Source organism: Saccostrea echinata, unplaced genomic scaffold (genome assembly GCF_033153115.1).
Source record: "Saccostrea echinata isolate AGI-Se365-2 ecotype Australia unplaced genomic scaffold, CSIRO_AGI_Sech_v1 ptg000015l, whole genome shotgun sequence".
NCBI lineage: Eukaryota > Metazoa > Mollusca > Bivalvia > Ostreida > Ostreidae > Saccostrea > Saccostrea echinata.
The window spans coordinates 1,652,394-1,668,075 of NW_026889764.1; the positions used below are offsets into that span (position 1 = coordinate 1,652,394).

Sequence of the window (15,682 nt, forward strand, 5' to 3'; positions counted from 1 at the left end):
ATGTCGTATGCTGACTTGAGTGTGCAGATTTGTGACAGGAAAATATTGCTGGAAAAGATTGGACTAGCAATAAAACGTAAATATATCTTTGTTTCTCTCTCCATTGCCATAAAAATTAAAATGTTACAGGAACGAAGTTGGCGGTGCTTTTTCCCACGTGTTTACAATTACAGTATCTTGATCCCGTTTGGAATATAATATTTTAAATTTGTATATTTTAGTTGGATATGAAGTTATTGCAGTAGATATTGTACACACACCCTCAAAAAATGTTATGAAGAAAAAGAAAAAGCAGAAAGACCAGGTATGTATTTTGATAAGAATCGTGTCTAATAAAATTTTTTAGAAGTGCTGATTCAGAATAGTCAGGACATGATCCACAGTTGGATGGAGTACATCCTAACTCTTGGCTTTGTGTTAGCATACCTCAATGATAATTTTATTGGTACTCTCTTAAGCATAGGAGTTTTGGTCTATTTTTTAGAGTGTCATTTTTATGCAATATTATAGGCTGGTGATGGAGTGATGAAAGCTTGTACATTAAAACTTACAGATGAAGAATTAAAAAGTCTCCAAGTAGGTATAAGCACATAGATCTACAGCATAATATGTCATACATGTACATTTCAACTATGATGTCAGATTTATTTTGCACTGGAAATGGAGCATAGCTTTTTTTTTTACAGGTTGACACCAAACGTGTTAAGATTCTGAGCCGAGTGACCTTGAACGTTTCTGACAGTGACCAGTTGCAGTATTTGGTAATAAACAATTGTGACATGAACTCAGATGTTACATACATTAAACATCATACATCATATTTATAAATTCAACAGAGCTTTAGCCATGTTTGTCTTTAATTTTAATTGTTTTTGTGGAAAATAACTTTTTTTCAAGTTCCAATTTATGTACTTAATATACTTGAAAGTACCCCCACAAAGAAGATTCTGTAATTCATTCTAAGTAAACCTTGTGATATACTGAGGCAGTTGGTCATTTAACTACTTTCTACACTACCAAACAGGCTCATAGGAAGCTCTTTCAGTTGGGGGGGGGGGGTAAACATTTTCAGGTTGGGGGGGGAGGGGGCACTACCAAAACAAGAACACCTTGATGAGCTGAAAAAAGGTCATCAGTCATAATTATTGAGGGAGTACATCTATATTAAAGTAACTTTGATTTCTATAGTATACTATATATCTGACCCGCCTTATGATATCCAGAGGGAATAAAACCAGGATTTTTACATGTTTTATTCAGAACACTTTATAGGTTGCTGAAACTTAGGGTCACAAAAACCTCCAAAATTTCTGAAGTACAGTATGTTAAGGTTTCAGCAACTGTCTGTGAATATTGTTAGCAATATAGCACAGTATACAATGTAAAACAACAGCAAAATTACTTAACGAACATGCTATATATGTAACCTGATTGGACTTATTGTTCTTTAGATGTCTCCAGAAGTTCAGGAATATGACATTGTTGCTGTTCGACCAACATCTTCTGAAATCTTTGCTGTAAGTCCATTTATCACAGACACAATATTGTTACATTTCACATTTGTGTATTACTGCAGTTTGGTTTATACACAGATAAGGTTAAATAAAAAGTGTTCCACCTAAAAACAAAATGGCATTGAGTGTGATGTAGTCCTTTAATTTTGCCAATTTTTAAATACTAAAATAAATAACTAGGATGATTCAAATAATTTTTTTCCAGAAAGCTGCAAAGTATGTCAACTTAGATATAATTCAACTAGAAATGGAGAAAAATACCAAAGTTATAACACCAGGAGGTCTTAGTGAGGTGAGTACTGTTGTTAGATATAGAGAAAATCAAAAAAGTTATAACACCAGGGCGTCTAAGTGAGGTTAGTACTGTTAGATATAGAGAAAACCAAAAAAGTTATAACGCAAGAAGTCTAAGTGAGGTTAGTACTGTTAGATATAGACCTGCCTTATGATATCCAGAGGGAATAAGACCAGGATTTTTACATGTTTTATGCAGAACAGTTTATAGGTTGCTGAAACTTAGGGTCACAAATTATCATAATTTATGACCATTAAGACACGAATGGATAACCTTGTCATTATGTCGTATGTTTTGGAGGTCTCTTTATTGGGATTCTGTTTGAGCAGGGCATACAGAAGGGAATCCATTTTGAGATCCAGTATGGTCCTGCCATCAGAGACAGCTCTGTAAAGAGGTATCTTATCTCCAACTCCCAGCTTCTGGCCAGCTTCAGCAAATCTAAGGTTTGAATATATAACACTAGCAAATATTGGACATGTTTGATAGAAAAGTAAGGTGCTGGTATTCACATCACCACTTAATTTATGGACTCATGAGTCCTCATGGGGATGGAGAGAATACGTATGAGGGATGCTCAAAAATAATGGGGACTTGTTGCACAAATAAGAAATTGATGACATAGACACAATCAGAAAGTTACACATACATTGTAATATAACAGAATCTTTATTTATATGCTGAGCTCCAGATAATTTTTTAGCTCAAAGTATAAGAACTACGCACGCTAACTCTCGATTCCCGCCTACATTTTACACCGATTTCATTCAATACCAATGGCAATTTGGCTGCAAATTCTTTGTTGAATGCAAAGGACAGTTCAATGGTAATTGACTGATAATTTTAATGCCAGTGTTAAATAGTTAATTACCCCTAATTGCAGCTCTTTAAATAAGGGGGGTAGATGATATTTTCCATTGAAATCGGGCTTTCAAGCATCAATACATTGTAAAATATTCTTGGATATGAATAAATGTTCCTTAAATCTTTTCTTAAGTTTTACGCATATAAAATTAAACATATTTTATTAATAAATTACAATGTTTTAGTTGTAAAACCCTTTGAAATTGGTGAAAAATAAGCATTTTTGTAGTTTTTTTGTCTGTAAAATTATGTTCCCCCCCCATGAAACACAAAAAGCTTTGGTATGAATTTGTGAAATAACAGTCTATATTACCTGTAAAAAGGAATTTTTGTTTCACGGGGGGGGGGGGGGGGGGGGGGGGGGGGGGGGGAAGATGTTTTAAAAATATTTTCCGTTTTCCGTTGATTTCTATAGTGAAAAACACAAGTTTTACCCAAATTATAGAGTTACCTCTTTTTATTTTCCCATTGAAGTAATGTTTTATGAAAATTCATATAAATATCTATATAAATATGAAAAATCATTCAAATATGTTAACTTTTGAAAATTGACTTGGAGGTAGGTGGGAGAACAATGCTATCGTTCGCAGTTCTTTACTGCCTGATTTTCAAATCAATGCAGATTTTGCTTTTCAGCAAAAATAATTAAAGAGTACTCTGAAATCTATTGGTCTTTTGACATATACATGTAATGTGATTTTTAGCTTGTTATCGAAATAAGTGTTTTGAAAGAGGAATGTAAAAAAAGGACAGTTTCTACATTTATCAATTAGGTTAATGAAATTTTAAAATTTTGTCAGCTTTTAGCTATACATGTAAGTGAGAAACATTTCGTTTCTTTCACCAGAAAGACCCTATGGTAGGCAAAGTTACTTGTACCACGGGCACACAGAACTCCATTTAAGATTAGGCCTATATCGATCGTAGCAAGAGTTACGGAGAAAAAAATCTTTCCTTCGGCCAGATTAAATAAATCTTTAGATTTTCATCCCCACCTGCCCCTCTCAAAATGTCTTGCCCCGTTGTTTTCCTTATTATTTTTTTTTTGTTATCAAAAATATATATAATGTTTTACTATATAAATTGTTGGTAAAAGTTTTAGAGTTACTCCCCGTTTGCATTTAATGTCAGGTGGTGCTATTTATAGCACAGGCACACATGGAAAGCAAAAAATTTGGAATTATTTTCATACAATTAATAAACGTCTAGGTTATTCCGTATACGCTTATAAATCAAAATTACCTTTTGATAAAAATTCAAACACTGAGCTGAATTTACTTCACATAATTAGCTAAATCATACTTGTATCATTCAATCCATCGTACGAAGTACTTTCGTAGTGTAATGCTTATTTATAATTGCTAATGCGCAATTGTACGCTCTGTTTTAATTTTTAATGCATATTTTGAAAAATTCAATGCATATTTCTGCAAATACGCACCTTACCTGGAGCTCTGTATATGGTAAGCAAAACTTTATATCATAATGTTGTAAACTGATATCAATTTGGGTGATTACTTAGGATATATCACAAAGTGCAGTTAATTCTTCAACATCATGGGATTCATAGAATTATTTTATTTTTAAGATTAATGGATTAGTTTCTCAACATTTTCCCTGAGTGTTTGTTACACAATTTGGGTTACCTTATCCACTCGGCATAAACATCCGTTTACCATTTCTGGACCACCTTGAAAATTATGAAACCAGTATAGCATGTTCTAGTTTGTTTTTAAACCACAAACTGTAGATATTTCTGAAATATTGTTTAACTTCGATCCCTGTCAATTACATTCTTAATAGTCCAGATCAACAATTCATCGATGATCTTCTGTCCCCTCCCAGATTATCTTTTACTGAGGTTCTATCATCCAAAATTCTCTTTTTGCTATTTGTGGAAAGGTGTTGGTAATGGTTTATTCCATGTTTCATCAGGAATGTTTTGAGTCTCTGTTGGCTTTTTCTGAGCATTACACATGATTTAATAAAAGTGCACTGCTCCATCAAATCACTTGATATTTGCAGTTGTTTTCAAAGGAATCACATCAGAGAAAAATCACAAGGTTTCAGATAGTACTTCAAATAATTACTTCAGAAATCTAAATAAATAATCATACAACAATAAAAGGAAACTTAGAAAATTGTTGAATTATATCGCAAAAAATGGAAATTTTTTGATTAAGTGGTTTTCAAAATTTTTGCTCAATCGGCTTTATTAAAAGGTAAATTTTTTTTAGGAGATATTGATTAATATAAAATAATTTTACCAAAAATTTAGTGGAACCTTTAAGAAACATATATTTCTGAAAATTCTTTACTATTTGACGTCTGTATGGGTATGTACATGTATAATAGCAGAGTCCACATAATTTTTGAACAGCCCTCGCACATGTAAACAAGTTACCACTTAACCCAGGACATGTTAGTAACTTGCTGGTTTTGTAACACTTTTTTTCTTAAAATATGTAAAAAGGGTGTTTTATTTCAGTTTTTTTTTTAAATTTGAAATTGTGTTAAAATGCAGTTACTTGAACATTACGTACTTTGACTAGATAAAATACAACCATCTTTAATTTCAGAATATCATAATTTCCAGTGGAGCAGAAAGGGTATGCATTTTTTAGAATTAAAATAAGGATCTGTATTATTCAAATTATGTACATGGATGTACATCAAAGTCATACATGTGATATGTACCGGCGGTAGGCAAAATGTACAGTTTTTTTCGAGCCCATTCATCGTGTACCGGCGGGACACCAAAATTCACGGAATATGAAAATTTGTACAGTTTTTTGAATTTCTCGCTAAATGCCGCCATTTTCCTCTCATTCTCATTCGCTCGACACTGGAAAACGTCACCTGTGTTTGACACTTGACCTTCTGATAATTGTGTAGTGTACACAAACTGTCGCGTGTGAAGGTGTGAATTTGTGAACTGCCAATTGGGATAATTATCTTGCTATAAATCCGTTGGGATAATTATCTTGCTATAAATCTGTATGCCCCTTTAGGTAGCTTTATTTTTAAAGGGGTACTTAATTATAACTGTTAATGTTTCGTAACTTGATTGAAAAAAATTAAGCCAACTTCTAAAGTTGATATACACGACTTAATATACTTGAATCTGACCCAGATCTCCGTAGGTATAAAATATACGATGTTTATTACCATGATTACCGCTGAAATAAAGGATATATAGTTTTAAGTTTTTATGTACTGAAATTTATGTATGATTTTATTTGCTGCTGTTATTTAGAATTGCTGATGTATATATCAGTAATATGAACAAGATGTAAATTGGAGACATTGACTCTCACGTTAATACTATATAAAGCTGGCAAACAAACTGTCATCTAAACTAGTTTAATTTATAGTCGATTCATAAGAACATTGTGATTATAAAACACGATATATGAAATTTTAAAGCATTCAAATCTCCATTACAACTTTTAAAATAAGACATTTGCAACAACATATATTTGTTGGTTTAGAAATAAGGTGCCTTATCAGAAGAATTTAAGCGATATTTTATACCGTTTTTTTTTACCGTTTTTTGATAGGCAGTGTACAGTTTTTTCACCCAAATTCCAGTTTTTTTTATGGCTCCTGTACAGTTTTGTGGTCTCTGACTTATCACATGTATGATCAAAGTTAAATTTCAGTTTGACATGTAATGAGATGTAGACTTCAGAATAATGATATGATCCTAAATTCGCTGTCAAGGAATTTTCGTTACATCTATCTAAATTGCCATTTATTTCTTTTTATTTCACAACTTTGATGAATAAACTTATTTAATAATTTTCTGATGCTCATATTTAATAACTAATGAGGTTTAATGATTGTCAAGCGAATAATCAAACTTGTAATGATTGTTTTTGATGCAATTCAGTGGACAATCTCTGTGACATTTTTTCATATGGTCCGAAGAAATGAAGGAATAGCAGCAGTAAATAACATCAATCCACCTAATTTTCTTGATTCGTTTATTATATACAAATTTATTTATTAAATTTACTGGGTTTGTTAAAAAAATATTAAATATTTTTAAAATTAAACAATGGTTAAATTTTATGCTTGGGGATGTAACATTTCGTGTCAATTTTGTTACGTCTCGCGCACAGCCGCTTTCAGAAACAATAGAAGGAAACTTCGATCGATATGTTCTATTTATAGCAATTAGAGACGTTGTAAAAGATTTACAAACTATGGCTGTGTTCAAATGTGAAAGTATTATTTCAAAAATAATCATCATAATTTTATCTTTATTTTCGTGTCAAAACGTTACGTCTGTATACACGTGTCATACATCAAATACTCGGGTGACCAGAGGACGACATCCTGTTTGTATGACATTTTCTGGTCTCTACTTTCATTTTTGTTGAGACCTGTGCACGTGTTGGATGAGTTCCAAGAAAAAGATGACAGGAGACGCGAGTAGTAGGTAGGTCATTTACATGTTGCGTCTCTCATTTTTGGGGGACCTCATCTTTTTCGGCGATTTAAGGATGTATTTTGAAACATATATAATGCCAGATTTGCGTGTTTGCCAAGAAATAAGAATTAATTTTCTAATAAACTGTAAATATTGAACTATGCTACATTAATATAAGAATTATACTTATTTATTTTCACACCATGGTTGAACTGATTGTGTCCACAGTTACATCACACCCCCAATCAAGTATTACCTAAATCTTTTAATTCAAAAATGTTCATTTACATGTGATTAAATTTCAACTGATTGAGCTTAATTTAATTGTATCAAGTAACAACCATTGTAAACTCTATTTTAGAAAATTTTAGAAAACATCTGAAAATTTAAAAAAGATGTAACTTTGACGTTATTAAGCTACAACAGAATGTGTCATTGTTACATCACTATTTATGAATGTGCATATTTTTTGTTGATTGGCTTCTAGCTGAAAAAAATACCTAATTGGTGTTTTAAGAAGTGCAAAACACACAATAAACTTGAGTGAAATAGTGTGTATTATACATTGTTCTGTCATTCTTTAACTTCATTACATGATGTAACATAGTACACCAGTTTTTGTGTCCAAGTTAAATTTGTGAAAATATCATGAGATCAGTGTTACATCACTATCAAAGTATGAGTATAGATCTTAAATGACTTAATATCCTTGTCAAACTACCTTTTCACCATTTTTTTCTTTTCTTTTCAGGTCACAGAATGGCCACGGATCACTTCTGTGACTCTTTAACTTGGAAAAGATCAAGATTGATCTCTTGACAGAAGATAAAATGACATTTGTGTAGAAAGGGGCATATACAATACAATGTATATTATTTAAATAAAACTGAAAATTTGTTCAATTGTTTACTTATTTATTAAGTTAAAATTTTCTTAAAGTTTCCTGTGATCTGATTCAAAGTAAAAACTTAACAATTAAGTAAATTAAAAAAAAAGTTTGTTGGAAGGCTTCAGTGTCCAGTGTTACATCTCTATATGTTTAAATGAGGCATATAATTTTCTTCCTTTGCCATATGATTATGCAAACTTGGCCAAAAAATGCCCAAATGTAAGTGCAAATCCTTTGATAAAAAATTTGTTCAATTAATTTTAATTTTGGAGGAAATTTTCTTTTCTGTGTGCTGAAGTTTGTGTCCTGTTACGTCTGAAACAGAAGGTGATCTTTTTATGTATTAGTCTTTAGATTTGAGTGTAAATGAGAACAATGGACAGAAATTTGGTATATAAAGGAACAAAAATGAGTGTCACAAGTAAAATATAATTCAGTTGTAATTAATTAATTTGAATTAAACTTGAAGTGTCTCCGTTACATCACTCATTATTAATGAATTAAATTTTAACTGTATTTTAATTGTTTCAAGTGCAACTATCTCGGCCTTCCTATGTGACTTGGTCCTGATACCAATCTTCAATTTGCAACAATTTTTAGAGTGATATCTTAAGTCTGAAATATTGGACACAAAGCTTTGAGTGATGTAACAAAAATTCCTTGACAGTGAATTTAAGATCATATATGACAATGTTTATAAAGTTTAAAGAAATCAATTTTTCTATTCAATAGCTGAAAAGATGGAATATTTAGAAATTCTAAATGTATTTGTTTTTTGATAGGCAATTGAGCTCCGTGGCCCACATGATGTAGCCAATTTGTATCCTTCAGAGATGAATGTCAGAACAAGCATAAAACATTTTTTTACCACTTACCTTTAGTCACATTCTGACAAGTAATTACACCAATGTGTAAATGCGATGCTTCATCGTCGTTTCAAATCCATATCATGTGTATAGTGATGATAACTCAGTAGTATGTGTTACCCGTCCAGTGCAATGGAATCAAACATTTTTTGGTTTGTTCCTCACACGGACTGTTAATATATATAATTATATTTTTTTAATGCAAACAATCAATTCTTTTTTCAGTTTAATTTTATGTACTGATTTATTTTAAAATGTATAAATTCTGGCTCTGTTGCACCAAAAGCAAAAGCAATTGTTCCAACCTACTGATACTTTAATATACAAATGTACTTGTAATTGTATTTGACTATACCCTTATTCTCTTATAGGTGTTTATTATTTATGTGAGGCATTACTATGTTATAGTAATTATTAAGTAATTATTAAAATAAGTGGACTTAAATATGACAATTTAACAACATATTTCAAACTAAATGTAACATTCTCCTATGTGCGTAACTTTGGAAAGTCTGTCCAGCTTTGGTCATCCGACCAAATCGTGGACATTTAAAGTATAAATGTTTTGTACAGATGGTTCCTGTATATCACACGCTAAGTATGCCCATCTTCTTAAAAGTAAACATAGGGAATATAAACTGCATTCCTGAACTCTTCTCAGAGGTTTACTGTTTGGACTCAATGAAGCCCAAGCCAAAAACTCGGTCTCCAGAAGCTGCAGAAGTGTGCTGCTCCACGCAGGTAAGAACAACTTTTATTGGTATGTGACCATATAAATGTAGGTATTATACTTATCCAAATTACTTGAATCTGATTTCTCAAGAAACATTTGTTAAAAAAATTTACTACCCTTGATGTAACTTTGCCCTCCAGCGTGATAGCTAGACCTTGCAACAGTCAATGTTGCTTCATGACTCGTGATATTCCAAATAATGTTGACTGCACAGATATACGTGCACTGTTCACTGTTATATGTCTTTGTGTAAAACAGTCAGTATAATATAATAAACATAGCAAATAGTTAGGATAACATTGAAAATTTTCACTCCAAGAAAACTATGGTCAACAGAGGCTGTAAAGAAAACCACTGTCGAAAGAGGTGCAGCCTCTGTTCTTGGGCTGAAAAGAATCTGGGGGGATAAGATGAGCCATGTGCCCATTCCCATTTTTCGGCTATGCAAGAACATTTATTGGAAAAAATCTCTCAATTGTTCGAATTTACTTAAGCATTTTAATGTTTACCGTAGTTTTCAAAATGATATTTATATTCTAAACAAGCTAAACAGTTGACTTTCAATTACTGTCACAAATGTCTAACATGGGTAAGGACTTCTATTAATTAATCTGCATATTGAGTGTTTACACTTATTGTGGAGATATTATAAAAATGTTAACATCGTACATGTATATAATGATAATGGTGATCTAGAAGCGCTTTTATTTAAAATAAATAAAAACGGGAATAAAAGTATTCAAATATCTATTACAATTTTTATCCGGCATTTTAAATAATTTACTGTAAATAAGTTCTTTACTACATTTACATATTTTATTTCCAGTGAAAAATATGTTATTCCTATAGACATTTCTTATAAAGTAAAACAAAATTAAAACCAAAAAAAAAATCAAAAGATCAGAGCATGATTCGAACACTTTCCTCAATAAGCGCCACTTTAAAGAGCTCCTCGCTAACCACTAGACCACGGAGCCGCACTTACATGTTTATTTAAATAGCATACAGTTCTCTATATTTAGCAAGCGTTTTCGGACTTAGAATTTTTTAATACCACAGTGAAAATTTAAGTAAGTTAACTTAATTTTTTATGTAGAGTGGGTCTTCATACCAAATTTTTGCAAGTGTAAAAAGCAACATCTTTCCATTGCATTTCATTAATCGTTCTCAAAAAAATGGAACGATGACCCACTCTATTTAAAAAATGTAGTTATATCATCCAATTTATGTCAGTTTCTGTGAAAATTGAGCGTGATGCCATTTTGTTGTGTTAATCAGAATCATTTTCGCTGTTACAGTATTCAGGTTTTGTCAAATTTATATGCAAATGGTAATAAGCATTACATTATTTCAACAAAAAGTGAAATTTTTGTAAAATGAATTTATTGATTTTTTATCGATCGTTATGTAGGCATATGGCTCGGCTTATCCCCCCAGTTTCTTTTCAATGTAACCCCAGCTACATACAATATTTATATAATGGTACTGCTATCAATATAGTATTTTCTGGGTATAAGGGTTATTTTTAGGTTTTTAACAGGTTTTTCAGGCAATCTAATTGCTGAATGTTTTTTGGTCCCTGTTTGCCATATGTTAACTTTCATTTTTAACTACTGAGTAAATTTCTCCTGCATTTATTATGAAAACTTTTTCTTTTTATTAAACAATTTACCCTTAACTATTTAGAACCTGTTTTTTTTAAGCCATTTGTTCAAAAGATCTTTATTAATAAGTGGGCTCTTCCATCTATTAAGATGCAGAGCAAAAAATACAACCTTTTGCTCATTTTCACCCACTTTAAACATATATAAATAAAGAAAATAAAATATCTTTTTTTTTGTTAAAATGGAGGTTAAAGGTTGCAATCATTCCTAACCATTAATCCCTGTATTAACAAAGAAAACTTTTTATTGTTTAACATAGCCCACTGAAAAGAGATTGTGTTCTTAAATGGGTTTCAAAGTTTTATACGAAATATGTAGGCTACAAATTGAAAAAAAAAATATATAGAAGCACCTTCATTTAGTGTAGACTCAAATTCATTCACACTTAAAGTTTTGCTTTAGGAGAAATGATTAAACCACAAAGAGGATCCAAAATTTACAAAGAAAGGTATAGGAAAATGTTTAAAAATCTACATAAGAAAAACCCATACATTTGCAAGCATATAAATGAGTTATAGATCAATTTTCTTCAAGAAACTTAACAAGAATGAAGTTATAAAGGAGTTATATAAGGAACATGAGGCTAGAAATTGTCCAAGCTGCTTTCATTTGTACAGATTCAAGTTTGTTCAGATCTTAGTACCCTTGATAGACATTGACCACTAAAAGGGCTAAAAGGTTTAAAGGAAATATATTTTAAATTCCAACAAAGCTACAGAATGTCTAATGTATATGTAGGTATTCTCTTTTATTATGGATTCAAATTTGTTCGTAACATGGCCCGGAGGGTGAGATGGAGCCTCAAAAGGAATTCAAATATGAAGAAAAAGATAGAAAAAATGTAAAAAATAAAAATTTTCTCCTGAATATAGGGCTAAAATTAGTCAAATGTATGCAGTCATCATTATGCATTGAAGAATCATAGTGTGAAGGGGGAGGGGGTGTTTCAAAAGGAAAAAAAATTCTAAAAATAGCTTCAGATTGTCGAATTATTAAGAAAATATCCACTTACAGTTTAACTAATCATTGCCCTTTGGACCAAGTGAAAATACAATAGTCCAAGGATTCTCAAACATGGGAGTAGATTAGAAAAAAGAATGCACAATGTGACTTAGGGGAAAAAAACTTGCATAGTGACAGGTTACAGGGCCTATGGGGCTCTTGTCACTATTACATGTATCAGCAAAGCTTTCTTTCTTTTGTAAAAGTCATTACATTTAATATGTAAAAAGCTTTGAAAATTTGCAATTTTTTTTTATTTGATCAGAGGAAAGACGGGCCTTAAAAGCTGCAGTAGCGCTGTCAATGGGTGACCTTCCAGAGGATCAAAAGTGGGTCAAGGACAAACTGCATGAAATTCACTCTCTAGAGACAACAGAGGAATCATCTCCAAAGAAGCGAAAGCTTGAATGATGTTCACAAGGGCATCTTTTGTATTGATGATCAAAAACAACAGAATGAACGATAGATTTGCAAATTTTTATTAAAATGAAGTAAGAACTCTACAATATATTGTAAATGACAGTGTATGGAGCAATGAAAAAGACGTCTTATTATGAATTTGACTATTGGTTACCTAATGTTGGACTTACAGTAATGGTTTGAATTACTGTGAACAGACAACACATGTAATTGGTTTATTATCAATGTACGGAGGACATTTCAAACTCCCACATTTGGCTAACACACTGTAAAACAGGTGACCATTATCATTTCTTGCACCCCCTCCTATAACCTGCTCAGCGTTCTCATCAACGCATGTATAAAATCCCCTTAATCTGTTGCTGGAATGACTTTCCGATGATAAATATCCATGATACTCTTCTGTCCAGCCTTTTAGACATTGATTTCGCCCTGGAATCATGAGAACGTGTGTGCGTGTTTTTAGTTGACAGACTGCGCAAGGGACATCTGTGTCATCAAAGTTTGGTCCCCAAAAGTTGGTTTCATACTCAGCACCATGTAAATTGGAAGATTCTGAGGCTTTTGTTCGGTTTCCCCACAACACATCAAATGTTAGACATAAAGGGTTGGCAGCCCCTCCCTTTGCATTGTGAATTGTTCCACCTGCTTGACCTATATTAATATAAGAACAATAATTAATAAATCAAATTATTACAACAACTGCCTCATGTAAGTGATTGGTGTAGAAGGAGAAACTGTACAGTTTTTCACTAATGGTCGAAAGGCAACGCATGCATTCATTTTTTTTTTTTTTTGCTTAGATTTTAATCATGGCAGTTTTTTTTACACACTATTTTAAACATTTTATAGGAATTTCATCATGGAGGAAAAATTTTAAGTCATTTATTTTAGCGAGGATATTTACAAGAGCTGTAGATACTATGTTGCAACAAAAAGGAAGTTAAAATAATAAATGCTAACAATTGACATAAAGTGTATTCATATGATCCGAATTCCCTAAAAATTTAATTATTTATAAAAACACCCTTGACTAATCAAGGTCTTTTTCTGCATAGATGTTATAAAAAAATAAATGCACACCTAGTACGTGATGCATAACAAAGTAATAAAATGAATTATTCAGTATGAACCCACATCAACTGAGTGACAGTTAAGAAAGTTTTTTAAGGTTCATTCATACTCTTATAAGAGAGATAACTCTTATTGATTACATAAATGTCTGTTATTTCTTTATAGATTTGACAAGTTGAAATGTTTTTTGTTTGTTTAATTTTGCCCCTCAAGCTATGATAGAATTGTTTGTATTTTACTCATAAAATACATTTCTTTAGGAAAATTTTTTGTTGGAGTGAGCAGAGGGTTTATGAACCTTAATGGTACACTTTTTTCAGGACAAAATTTTTTTGTAATGGTTCATACATCAGATACATTTTTCTTACCAGCATAAACTAAATTTGATCCACTGCTGCAGGTACTTCTACCCCATCTCACATAAGTCGGAGTTCCTTCTAAAATATTAATGATAAGTGCAGTACCGAACTTCAAACATGAATTTCTTTAAAAAAGAAAACGTGATTTTTGTATAAAAGTTGATTATTTTGAAGGAATTTTTTTAGATCACCAGAGTCTCTCATGTACGGAAGCCCATTTAGGACCCATCAAAAAATACTTTTGAATTCGATATAACGAATTGTCAAATTTGTTAAAACTAATTTAAGTCGTTATATTATTTATTTTTTTATAATTTAATCTCATAACAAATTTGTTGCATTTGTTATAACAAATTAAAAAAGAATTAACAGATTAAATTCATTAAATCGAAATCTATAATTTGTTATAACTAATTAATTTCGTTTGAATTTGTAATTTGTAACCGGTATATCGGATCATACAATTATATTGTGTACACTTACTTGATCTTGTATCGTCGTTACTTTTATTATCCTGGGTGATCGCTTTGTTTACACAATCATTTGTCTTCTTCCATTCCTCCACCTCTTTTTATTAAATCTTTTAATGTCTTCTCAAGTGACATTCTGATCAAAGTTTCTTGGTTTAGTAATTGTCTGACAGCATCGAGTTCTTGCTTCACATCAGAATACTTACAATCCACGGGTGTAGAGCTGTTTTGTACAGAAAGTTCCCCATTAATAACTGAACAGGAGCTCAAATAGAAGAGGATCGGAATTAAAATCAGCTCCATTGTAACCATCATTTACAAATTTTGTGGAAAAATTACTATACACATGTATATTTATACTTGTCACAGTATGACACTACTTTGCAGTAATTGAGACCAAAGCATTTTGTAAGATGCATTTAAGTATTTGTTTGAAACATTTTGTTGTAAAGTGGAAACCATGGATCGCATCGCTCACCTGAATAATATTTTCTTCATTGCATAATACACCCATATGGGTCAAGCAAGACAATCCATCATGATGAAAAAAGAGAATAATTAATGTATATATGCAATAGACGCAATTTAAGCAATTTACTCCTTAAAATATTACACCGATGTGGACCCTTTATTTCTTAATTCTAATGATTGTTTTATAAAAGTGCAAACAGCCGGTATAACTTAAAGTGTTAGACTAAGTTATATATTCAAGTTTCTGTATAGGTGATTTGAGATAGAATGATGAAGAATTATCTAACATGGTTTTTATAAGTATATTTCTAGCTTGTATATTCAAATTACATTGTAAAAAGAAATGAAATTCATCATCAACAGCATTACATGAAGCACATAATCTTTGTTGTCGAGGTATTTCTTAAATCTTTGTTGTCGAGGTATTTCTTATGTCTACCAGTTTCTATCAGTAGGTAGTGGTCACTTGTTCGAAATTTAGTTAGCAATTGTCTATTCTTGAAACTACATTGTATTTTCAAGCATAAGAAACTCTTCTATATTGAGGTTGTGTTTTATTTTACTGTACAAGTATAGTTTGGAGTTTTCTGTGAATTTAGACAATTTTTCCATAGTTTTGTCTTTAT

The 15,682-nt window shown here is 31.5% G+C and overlaps 2 protein-coding genes across 4 annotated transcripts in view; one reads left to right on the plus strand and one right to left on the minus strand.

Moving 5' to 3' along the window:
• On the plus strand, positions 1-12,820 carry LOC133187374 (ribonuclease P protein subunit p30-like). Its single transcript, XM_061322722.1, has 11 exons — positions 1-76; positions 222-304; positions 511-576; positions 687-761; positions 1,452-1,517; positions 1,720-1,806; positions 2,139-2,255; positions 5,253-5,282; positions 8,780-8,817; positions 9,525-9,604; positions 12,528-12,820. The coding sequence occupies exons 1-11, from the start codon at positions 1-3 to the stop codon at positions 12,671-12,673; spliced, it is 864 nt and encodes a 287-aa protein (XP_061178706.1). The 3' UTR covers positions 12,674-12,820.
• LOC133187375 (short-chain collagen C4-like) overlaps positions 12,726-15,682 on the minus strand; it is an 18,005-nt gene continuing 15,048 nt past the window's right edge. Inside the window, exons 1-3 of one of the 3 annotated variants that reach the window (XR_009721183.1) lie at positions 14,599-14,902; positions 14,125-14,193; positions 12,726-13,336 (exon numbers count right to left, since the gene is read on the minus strand). Coding sequence is in view for 1 of the 3 variants with exons in the window: in XM_061322723.1 (XP_061178707.1) it covers positions 12,867-13,336; positions 14,125-14,193 (539 nt within the window). In the remaining 2 variants the exon portion in view is untranslated. Of the gene's footprint in view, positions 13,337-14,124; positions 14,194-14,592; positions 14,903-15,682 lie in introns of those variants that run through there. The other 2 variants (XR_009721182.1, XM_061322723.1) reach the window with 2 other exon arrangements.

What these genes read in the sequence shown, in the direction of transcription:
- LOC133187374 (XM_061322722.1), top strand. Translation starts at nt 1, where the DNA reads ATGTCGTATGCTGACTTGAGTGTGCAGATTTGTGACAGGAAAATATTG. An exon ending in AGAAAAAGCAGAAAGACCAG is followed by an intron (nt 305 to 510) that starts GTATGTATTTTG and finishes GCAATATTATAG; the next exon opens with GCTGGTGATGGAGTGATGAA. An exon ending in AAGTGTGCTGCTCCACGCAG is followed by an intron (nt 9,605 to 12,527) that starts GTAAGAACAACT and finishes TTATTTGATCAG; the next exon opens with AGGAAAGACGGGCCTTAAAA.